Genomic DNA, 12,270 nt, shown 5'->3' on the forward strand with positions numbered 1-12,270 from the left:
TTTGTCATGAGAAAAAGCATTCCTATAAATGAAATCATATTTCTTTTATAAAAAATAAATCTTTTCACGAATACAATCTATGCAGTATAACAGTGTCGTGTAAATGAGAAGTACTGTATCTTATTAAAACAAATTTTCCTGAATTTTTTTAGAAAACTGTTCAGGTCCCTAACATGATCCCATAACATTAACAAATAATTATCAAGTCTAATAGCTGGTTTACAAATCACAGTTTTATTGTGCTTTATTTAATAAGTACATACATATTTATGGATAACCAATTGTATATGCAGCGATTAATAACTCTATTTTCCCTTTTATAATAAAATGATACAATTCATACTTAAGCAAACATATACATATACTTGTACTTCAGTTAATTATAAATAATATTTTTATTTATTTTACATAAACAGGATTAAAAATAATGTTTTCATACATCACACACAGGTTAAAAATCTTGAATAATCTATCAAAGTAAATCTACATTTAATATAATACAATAGTTTTATACAAAAAATTATTAATTACTTGTCACCAGTTAATTAAGTATGTTTGAAATAATAATAATACACATTATGTATAATATACAAAATGTTTCAAAAAATATAATTATTAAATAGTAAAACTAATCCATAGTTTTTTCCCAGTTTGTTTTTGTCAGTTTTGTAAAACAACCCTTTTTTAACAATAAAATAATTATATAAATAATATTATATTTGTTATTTCTTATTTTAATAAACTGGTTTTACCTCTTTGGATTTTTGTTAAAATAATAAATATTTATAAAAATTAAAATTAATCACAGTTCGTCATGTTCATGCTTTATTTCTGAATTTAACATAATTTTCCTATGTTTTCTTACATGTTTTTCTGCAATTTTAACTAATCTTAAAAATTCAGTAACATCAAATCGATAATTTGTAAATTTTGCATGCGCACCACCATCAGGATGTTTTCCCTGGAGAAAAAACATTGCTTTAAAGAACAGACAACTACAAAAAAATACATAAATACAAAAAATATAAAATACATGTCTCACTTTCTAAGAATATTAAAGTTTTAAATATTCTGAACTGCTTCAGACTAAACACAATTGTGACACATAACATTTTATTAATGAAATGAAAACGTAAATTAGATTAAATTCTGTATTAACATTAGCAAATGTTAACATATTTACCATATTTTTACAAAAAATGTTCAAAGTGACTGCTCTGTGCAGTGATGTACTTTCTGCTTGAGTGATTGTATTAATTGTACCTGATGCAAAACATTGTTGTCAATGCAATCGATTTTATAAATGAAATAAAATAGTGACCTCACTATTAATGAACTGAAGGTGAATACTCAATAAAAAATATTCACCTTCAGTTCATCAATAGTGAGGGGATTTCATTTATAAATTCTATCCTTTAAATAACCCCGAAGGAAAAAATCACAACTAAACAAATCTGGAGAACATAGGAGGCCATCATCCTCTGCTGACAGTTCATTCTTCTCTAAAAGCCGCATGAATGCATGTTAGTGAATCGTTTGTTGTGCGACACATTGCTCTATCTTGTTCAGAAAAGTCGTATTCTTTCTCAAAATTGTTAACCGAGCGTAGAATTCTTGAAAATTGTATGGTACACTTCTGCATCAACAGTCGGGATAAAAAATATTAGCCCCATTTTATAATTACCAAAAACAGTGCATCATACACTGATTTTCTCATTGAGAAGTGGATGCTCAATCATCTTGAGAGGATTTTCAGTCATCCAATACCTAATGTGGTGTGAATTAACATGCTCAGATAAATGAAACTGAGCCTAATACGACATGAAGTACAGCACTGGATTTATCTGCCCATCGAAATTTTTTTTTTTTTAAAAGCCAGTCGCAACAGTTAATACATTTTAGTTTGTCTGTTCTCATAAGTGTTACACACTTGTTATATATGGTTTCAAATTTAAATCGTGAAGAATCTTACAGGAAAATGTGAATTTTATATAACTTAAAGATTTTTCTGACTGGCAGAAATTCTTCTTCAGCTATGGCCTCTGTAGTCCTAATAGTTTGAAACTGATACATAATATACCATTTTTTAATCAAACATGTATACTATTATCTCGGATACTGGCATTTGAAAATTTTTTCACAAATATTTGATATTTCTTGAAAGGATCTAGAATGGACTTAAGCTTCATTTTGGCAACTCTTTCCTCAATAAGTAAGGAATTTTAGAAAAAAACTTCAAAGAATGAAACTATATTGACTGCATTGAAGCATGGACAATTTACAACTGAAAATGGAGAGTACAACACACTTAACCAATAAATAGTAGTATTAATAGTAGCCATGTTAAAGATGACACTCAAATAACTGCAATTCAAGCTGGCTCAGTTAGAATTTAAGTTGCTCACCCAGTATCTTATACTTTCAAAACAGTCAGTTCATTTTTTCCTCACTTAACTGCAAATCTTCATAAGGGACCTGGAAATTACCTTTGCAGGGGGTAACTAACTAGCTCTGGAAAAGGTAGTATGAGGTATTGTATTGTACCTACTAATCAAATAATTAATGGTAAAACAGAATTCATGCTATCCTAAAGTGGCTAAGGGAAGATGTGAAAAAAAAGTCAAAACAAATGGTGCAGGATGGAGTTATTTTTTTTATTAACATTGTTTTAGTAAAAGAAAATATTTTAATTTTATTTTAAACAAATTGGTGAGAAGATTTTTTAAATGGTTCAATAATTTATTAAAAATGACAATGGAAGCATAACGAGGTCCTTTCTCCTAAGCCAAAGAACTATATTCAGTTATACGCAAAAATAATTCCATTTCCTTGTTTGGAAAGGGTGTAAACAGTTATTTTTTTAAGAATAAGTGACTACTCTCTTTAGCAAAGACTGCACCTTCAGAAATATAAACCCAAAGATAAGTTAACAAATTCAGTTTTCTAAATGTCGTACACAGTTTATATTTATGAATCGCAGATAATGATCAAACAGCTCATTTTTTTACCTTAAAAACTCATTACTTTATATGGAAATTATTTAAATGCATAATAAATATTTAATAAATAAGGCAAGCTGAGCATCTTATTAAAGTGCTTCAAAGAAAGACAATACTGTTTGATTTTGTAACACACCAAATCAATTTGATAATCCCAGGAGAACTTGTCATCTAATAAAACACTTAGAAATTTCAATTTATTGGCAATAAAGTACAATTCTTATCATTAATCACAATTCAATCCAAGCAATCAATAAAGTTACATCTATCTGACAAGCACACTAACAACCAGGACATAAATAATACACGTATAATAGAAATTAAAATTAATCAGATCAATAAAAAAAAACGATTAAACAATTGTACTAACTTAAAACTAATTTTATTAGTAGTAATAATTTTAAAAATGTTATAATATTTACCTCATCCTGCTGTTCCAATTTAGATTTATCTTGCCATGTAATGTACTTGACACCTCTTAAACGAGCTAAATCCAAATAACAATTTTCATCTTCACAATTATAACTGAAATACATAAAAATAAATAAATAATATAAATTATTACATAATTTTAACATCATCTACTTTAAATAATTAATATTATTATTTGGTAAGTAAAACTACAAAGGCCAGAAAAATTTTTTATTTGTGATTAATTTGTAATATGTTTCTAGGTAGAGTTAAAACAAGAATAGCTAGGTTAGTAAAATGAGCTGGCCTCCATGGCATGAGTGGTAGCATCTTGGCCTTTCATTCGAAGGTCCTGGGTTCGAATCCCGGTTAGGCATGGCATTTTCACATGCTATAAAAATTGTCATACATCTCATCCTCTGAAGTAATACCTGACGGTGGTCACGGAGGTTAAAAAAAAAGTTAGTAAAATGAAGAACACCAAGCATTTGAAATAGAAAAGGAGTTTATTAGATTTTATATTTTACAAGTGCTAGTTGAAAAAAAAATTGGGAATTTGACAGAAAGGTTATCATATTGTCTAATGATACAGACAAATATTATTATACAAAAAACATACAGATTCCATGAATTGAAAAGTGCTGAGCATTTAGAATTCCCTTGTAACTCACTAATGCTACTAGCAAACTATTTTAGTGTGGCAGTGTAGCTGTAACAGTCATCAAGGACACACACTGCAGTGCCTTTTTAAACACATCCAACAAGAACAGAGCAGTAGTAAGTGAAATAATGTATTATGTTTTATTGCAATACATAATTATTTAACTTTTGTTCATCTTTGTATGTTCATTGTAATAGATATTAGAGTTACAGTCTATTTCATATCACGCTATGAACATATTGACTATTTCAAAGCGCTATGCAAGGAGATGAGGAAAGAAATAGATGTATTGTGTTGTTAAGTTTTAATATAGTGTTTTCTTATTCAAATATTGTAATGGTAGCTTGTCGTAGTTACATTTCACACCGCTACGGCTGACCAGACGCGTACACTTCCGTTGTTACTCGGGGTGTGGACACACGTTGCAAGATGGTGAAGTAAGACGGTAACATACAATGCATCTAGTTATTCAATCATTTGTTTACATTAATTAAGATTCAATATACTTCAAGTACTCTGTATTACTAATAATCAATGTGTTATTACTAAACTGAAATCAAACTACAACATACAAAACTACCAGATGTATCTAATCAAAAGTGTATCCTACAGATGAATAAATGCTACATAAATTCAATACGGATTCGTCTACTTATTCAATCTCCAACTAATCCACAAAACATATTTTGGTCCTCCAAACCGGATAGTGAACTTCAGCAACGTATTCGAAACGACGTATTCAATGTTAAAGTTTAAGTTTCAAAATGGACTTATGTCGTACAGACGTTCATTCGTATAGTTATGCAAGCTACTCCAAAAACTGTAATGCGTACAAACATTATACGCAGTGAAATTTAACTATAAAAGTGTAAGCAATAGTGATATATAACTGTGATTTTAGTGATATGTAACTATGATTTCCAAATTGTACGTTTCTTTCTTTGTTTGTTACTTTTTATTGGAATCGATGTGTCGGAAATTTCCATGAGTTATCTTTGTTCGCCTAAACACATCTAAACTCTAACTAAACACACACAATTACGTCACTTTGGATATACAAATATATCACGGCCAAGTTCAACTATCTATGAATACGACAATCTACAAGGAGCTACGAGTATTAACATTCATCATATGCGTAACCCATTGTTCATCTTATTAATTAATTTGTTTACCTTTCTTATTATTATGTCTAATTTCTTATTATCATTAATGTTTACATTAATATAATTTAATATAATTAAATTCAAAATGACTGACAAGAATCAGTCAATAGTAAGACTTTGCATTTGCAGACTAATAAGCAGGAACTTATTAAAAAACGTAGTATAATTAAGGCATCAATCACACGAATAAACACCTTTGCTGATAATTTCAACCCAGCAAAAAATGAAATATATTATTTACAAATAAAATTAAGAAATTTATTAGAATTACAAGTTAAATATGATGACATTCAGTCTCAGTTGGAAACTATTGATTATGATACATCTGAAGACAGAATACAAAGTGAAGATAATCTATGCAACATAGAATGTAAATTAAAATCTTTGTTAGATAAAATGTCTATAAAACCTCCTGATAAATCAGACGTTACCGATATTAAACCAATTATTAATAATCAAATGCAGTTTTTACAGCCAATTAAATTGCCATGTTTTAGTGGAAATTTACTTGAATGACAGCATTATTTTAATACATTTAATGACTTAATTCATTCTAGAAATGACCTTTCTGATATTCAAAAATTATACTACTTACAGTCATCTTTGAAGGATGAAGCTCTTAATATCATCAAAAACTTACCAATTACAAAGGAAAACTATTCAGTTGCTTTAAATCTTCTTAAAAAAAGATATGATTATAAATACATCATCTCTGTTCATCTTATTGGAAATATTTTAAAAATTGGTTTCATTGAAAAAGAATCTGCAGATAATTTAATCATTTTTTTAATAAAATGAATTCTTAGAATTCATTTTATTAATGAATATATAGTAAGTTCATTGAAGGCAATGAATTTACCTGTAAATCCTTATGAGCTCATTGTTATGCAATTACTAGCATCAAAATTAGACAAAAATACTTTCTAATGAAAACTTTCCTAATTTCAAAGATTTTGTTGAGTTTCTTAACAATAGAAGACAAATACTTGAAAATGTTACAGCTAAACTTGAGTATAATTCGCAATCAAATAACACCTACTCTATTAACAAACAAGAATTTAACAAACCCTTTAAAGATCAAAGGAAATATAACAATACAAATAAAAATTACAGAAGAAATTTAGTTAGTTACCATGCAAATTCAAAAATTATTCAATGTACTATGTGTAAATCCGATCATTATTTATATACATGTAAAAAGTTTTTTGATTTAACAGTAGATAAACGCAAGGAATTTTTAGTCCAGAATAAGTGTTGTTTTAATTGTTTTTGAACAGGTCACCACTATGTTAATAATTGTATGAATAAGCATGTATGTAAAACATGTTCCAAAAAGCATCATTCCTTAATCCATACAGAGGAAATTAATAAATCTAGCTCTAAGCCTGAAAATAATACTTATTGTGCATTAAAATTACAAATAAACAAAAATGTTCTATTGTCTACTGCTGTGTGCAATACTGTGGACAAACATGGAAATTATCAGACGTGTAGACTGTTGCTTGATTCAGGCAGTCAAGCCAATTTTTGCACAATGGAATTTGCTCATAAACTTGGGCTAACCTTAACAAAAAATAATCTTCCAATTTCTAGAATAACTCATTATGTCAATAAAATTACAGTGTCACAGTTAAACTATACTCTCGCTATGAAAACTTCACATTAGACATTGTTTGTGCTGTATTACCGAACCTAACTGACAATCTTCCTGCTGAATCATTTCATTCATCTCATCTCAATTTACCTGAGAACTTATTTCTTGCAGATTCAAACTTTAACATTTCTTCTAATATTGATGTCCTTTTAGGTGCACAGTACTTCCTAAACCTTATTCTGCCGAATAAATTTGTACGTAACCAGCATTTTCCCTTGATACAAGAAACAAGACTAGGATATATATTAGCTGGAAACCTTCCTTTAAATGTTACACGCAACAATTCCGTTTCTTCTTTTTTCATTAGTAATGACAATAAACTTCTTTCATCACAGAAAGAAAAATCCTGGGAAGTAGAAGAACCTATCAAACAAACCTCTCATGATAACTCAATATGTGAAAGGAATTTCATAGAAAATACAATTAGAAACAAGGATGGTAGATTTATAGTTACGTTACCTCGTAAATCAGATAACATCAAACTTGGTGATTCTCTTAATAACGCCAAAAATAGATTTTTGTCTTCAGAACGTAAATTTATTCAAGAAGGAATACTCTAATTTTATTAATGAATATATAGATCTAGGTCATATGTTGGAACTTAATTCAAAGGATTTATTGATATCAGAAGTTTTTTGCCTACCTCATCACGCTGTTTTCAAGGAAACAAGCTTAACAACCAAACTAAGAGTTGTGTTTGACGGCTCAGCCAAATCCAGCAATGGTCTTTCTCTAAATGATACACTAATGATAGGACCTACGGTTCAACAATAATTATTTTCAATAATTTATTATAATTAATTTATTATAATTATTAATTTATTAATTTTCAATAATTTTAAGATTCAGAGTCCATAATTATGTTATCACATCTGATATCACAAAAATGTACAGACAGATACTAGTTACTCAAAAGGACAGTAATTTGCAAAGAATTCTGTGGTGTGAAAACCCTGAACAAGACTTAAAGCATTATGCCTTAAGAACAGTAACCTATGGTACAACTAGTGGTACAACCTCATTTTTAGCTACTCGTTGTTTAGTTCAAATTGCCAATAATAATAACGATCAATTTCCTAATGCCTGCAGAGCCATATTAAATGGTTTTTATGTTCATGACCTTATTACAGGAGCTGATAGTGTACATGAAATCAAGCAATTAAAAACTGATATATGTAACTTATTAAAACAGTATGGCTTTCCCCTTCATAAGTGTTTCTCCAACTGTCAAAATATTGTTTTCTCAACTGATGATACTATACCATTAAACACACCTGTATCATTAAATAAAAATGAAAACATACATACTTTAGGTATATTATGGAATAATTACTTAGATAAATTAACTTATGAAGTCAATCAAAAGGAAGTTAAAATATTCACTAAAAGACATTTTGTCAATTATTTCTGGTATCTATGATCCATTAGGTCTCATTGGACCCATTATATTTTTACGCAAACATTTTATGCAAAGCCTTTGGCAAGTCAAGTGCAATTGGGATGATACTTTACCCGATAATTTACTATCGCAGTGGCAAATTTTATACAATCAATTAAGTTTAGTTAGTTCTATAAATGTTGACAGATGTGTAAAGTTAAGCATTGATTGTAGCATCAAATCCTTTCAACTCCATGGATTTGCAAATGCATCTCTTAAGGGTTTCGGATGTTGTATTTATGTTAGAATTACTTACTGTAATGATAAGGTTTCATGTAATTTATTGTTCCAAATCATGAGTTGCCCCTTTAAAACAAATGAATCTTCCAAGACTTGAACTCTGAGCTTGTTTGCTCTTATCACGTTTATTCAATCAAGTTACATTAGCTTTAAATGAAAAAAATCAATGAAATTCATCTATATTCTGATTCCATGATTGCACTCCATTGGAATCATGGTCAATCCACCAATTGGCAGGTGTTTGTAGCCAATCGAGTTTCAGAAATTCAACAGTTGACTTCTAATGCTAAGTGGCATCATATTGAATCACCTTCGAATCCTGCCGATATACTCTCTCGGGGATATCTTCCGGAAAAATTTTGTATTATGGTGGCATGGTTCAGGCTGGCTTTTACAAGATTCTTCCTGTTGGCCAACTAATCATCACTTTAAATCTACTGAAAAAAATATTGATCCTCAATGCCTTGTTGAAAAATGTCAAACTGTTCAAATATCTCTTGACCTCTAATATTACTGATTATACTGAGAAATATTCATCGCTGTCTAAACTAATTCGTGTTTTTACTTATTGTTTTAGATTCATTCAAAATATTAAGCATAAGTCTATTAACCATAGAAAATTTGATGCATTGTCTTCAAATGAATTAGAATTCACTCTTGAATTTTTCATTCATCAATCTTAGTTAGCATATTTTCAGTCTGAAATTAATGATCTTCAAAACCTAAGTTTCACTTCGAAACAAAGTAAACTCAGTTTACTAGATCCATTTTTAGATGATAAAGGTTTGCTTCGTGTAGGAGGTAGACTGGAACATTCTAATTTGCCTTTCGATAAAAAACATCAATTAATACTACATCCTCATGCAAACATAACAAGGTTAATCATCCACAGTAAAAATTTACGTCTTTTACATGCTGGACTCCAATTAACTCACAGTTCTCTTCGTCAAAGATTTTGGATTGTGAATGCAAAAATAGCTATTCGTTCTATAGTTCGAAAATGCCTAAAATGTTTTCGTTTTAATGCTGATAAGCAATCTCAGCAACTTGTTCAATTACCCTCTTCTAGAATTATTCCTCCTCGAGCCTTTTCTAGTTGCGCTATTGACTATGTGGCCCTATTATGATTCGCCATGGCGGGCAGAAATCTAAAATTCTTTCAAAGGCCTATATTGCGCTTTTTATTTGCTTAATTACTAAGGCTATTCATTTAGAACTTGTTTCAGATTTAACAACTAAATCCTTCATAGCTGCCTTAAGACGATTTATTGCTCGTAGAGGTATTTGTAATCAAATTTATTCAGATAACACTACTAACTTTCGTTGTGCTAGGAACACTCTTTATGAATTGTTTCAATTCTTTGAATCAAAGGACTTCAATTTGACTATTCAATCTTTCTCAAATTCTCAATATTTCAAATGGTCATTTATTCCCCCTTCTTCGCCATCCTTTGGTGGCTTGTGAGAAAGCGGGATAAGAGTGTTAAATTTCATCTTTGCCGAGTCGTTGGACAAACCATTCTTATCTTCGAGGAATTTTATACAATTTTAACTCAAATCGAAGCATGTCTTAATTCTCGCCCACTTTTCACTATTTCTAATGATCCTAAAGATCCTGAACCGCTTACTCCTGGCCATTTCTTAATCGGCTCTCCTCTTACTTCATTTCCTGACCCAGACTTTTCTGAAATTCCAGAAAATCGTTTAGGTAAGTGGCAATTATTGCAGAAATTTATTCAAGTTATTTGGAAAAGATGGTCTAAAGATTACTTGCATCAACTGCAACAACGCAATAAATGGTGTTTTCCTAATAGAAATCTTTGTGAAGGGATTTAGTTTTAATTTGTGATGACAATACTTCTCCATTATTTTGGAAATCTGGAATTGTTACTCATGCCTTCATGGGTTCTGATAATTTAGTTAGAGTTGTTGACATTCGTACATCAAATGGTGTATTTCGTAGACCAATACAAAAATTGTGTCTGCTACCTTTATCAGATAATTAATTAAATCTTAATGGTCTTTATTCAATGCTTTTTATTTTTATATGTATTCATTTTATTACTTATGTATATCTCATTAACTGTTATATGATATTACCTAATATTGTATTATTTGTCAAGGATGCATTATGTTCAAAAATTCTATCATATTTGTATTACACTATACTATGAATTTTCTTATAACTTAATTATTTATGTATTACTCAATCGTTTATATTCAAAATCTGCCGATTTTGGCGGGCAGTTATGTTAAGTTTTAATATCATGTTTTCTTATTCAAATATTGTAATGGTAGCTTGTTGTTGTAGTTACATTTCATGCCGCTAGGGCTGACCAGACGCGTACACTTCCGTTGTTACTCGGGGTGTGGATACACGTTGCAAGATGGTGTAGTGGGACAGTAACATACAATGCATTTAGTTATTCAATCATTCGTTTACGTTAATTAAGATTCAATATACTTCAAGTACTCTGTATTATTAATAATCAATGTGTTATTACTAAACTGAAATCAAACTACAACAAGACTACCAGATATATCTAATCAAAAGTGTATTCTACAAATGAATAAATGCTACATAAACTCAATATGGATTCGTCTACTTATTCAATCTCCAACTAATCAACACAACAGTGTTTCGTATAATATTTTGAGTAGCACTTTGTACTTCTTCAGTATTTACTGATGATGACTGTTTAACAACTGAAATGTTCATTCAGTTTTAGACAATATACAACTATTTTTTTTAATATATTTTGAGAATTTTCTTGTTTCCAAATTTATTTAATTCCAGGAAATAACTTTTTTTTAATTTTCTGGAGATATTGAACCAAATGACAGCAGATTTATCTGATTTCAGATACTACTTAAAACCAGTTATTATTGTTTTAAAAGTAACTGAAATTATTATTTATAAACGACTTTCTATTTTTAATTGATTTTATTTACACAGCGAATAAAGCATTTGACTAAGGCTACAAAACTGAAACAAGTGGCACAATGACATGGACAAGATTGTCATTTGCCAAGAGAAGCTTGCGAACAATAGTAGGCTAGTGGTTCATATTGTACATATATGTTTGTGAAAGTATTTTTGTGCCTATTGTAGGATTTTTTTTAAAAAATGGAAAAATGTATGAACACAAATTTAGTCTTTTGCTTGGAAAATGTGGCTACATAAACATTTAAAATAATAAAACAAGTACATGATATGATGATGAAGAAGAAGCTGTCTCATTCACATGTGTTCAAGTGATTTGCTTGTTTTCATATTGGTTGAATGTCATTAGAAGACTCTGAGAGGAGGAGACTAGTAACTAGCTATACTGGTGGAAAGTGTTGAATGCATGTGCAAATTAATGAACAATCATTAGTAATGGCCTGGTACCCATGATAATTTGTAAAATGTTAAAGAAAAAGAAACTTTGTGCTACGTTCATTGACAACAAAGCAGAAGCAGCAATGGACAGCCACAGCTCAAGGTTTAATTGAACAGTGGATCATGACAAAAATATCTTAAAAAAGTTCATAACTGGGGATGAGTCATGATTGTGGAGTACAAACCAAAGACAAGATGTCAAAAGGCCAAGTGAACCAGTCCTGGAAAGACCAGGCAACAAAAAATTCACCTGAGCAGGTCCAATTGAAAACCATGTTTTCTATAGTAAAGGCACATTATCCTCATGGATTTTAATCAG

At 29.7% G+C, this 12,270-nt stretch overlaps 1 protein-coding gene across 4 annotated transcripts in view; it reads right to left on the reverse strand.

Moving 5' to 3' along the window:
* Window positions 1-213: 213 nt before the first annotated feature.
* Eogt (EGF-domain O-GlcNAc transferase) overlaps window positions 214-12,270 on the reverse strand; it is a 50,580-nt gene continuing 38,523 nt past the window's right edge. For 3 of the 4 annotated variants that reach the window (XM_075358212.1, XM_075358210.1, XM_075358211.1), the window contains exons 10-11: window positions 3,422-3,524; window positions 214-961 (exon numbers count right to left, since the gene is read on the reverse strand). In XM_075358212.1, the coding sequence (XP_075214327.1) occupies window positions 803-961; window positions 3,422-3,524 (262 nt within the window). In that variant the 3' untranslated portion in view covers window positions 214-802. Of the gene's footprint in view, window positions 962-3,421; window positions 3,525-7,534; window positions 7,649-12,270 lie in introns of those variants that run through there. The other variant, XR_012755392.1, reaches the window with a different exon arrangement.

This window comes from Lycorma delicatula, chromosome 2 (genome assembly GCF_047948215.1).
Source record: "Lycorma delicatula isolate Av1 chromosome 2, ASM4794821v1, whole genome shotgun sequence".
Classification (NCBI taxonomy): domain Eukaryota; kingdom Metazoa; phylum Arthropoda; class Insecta; order Hemiptera; family Fulgoridae; genus Lycorma; species Lycorma delicatula.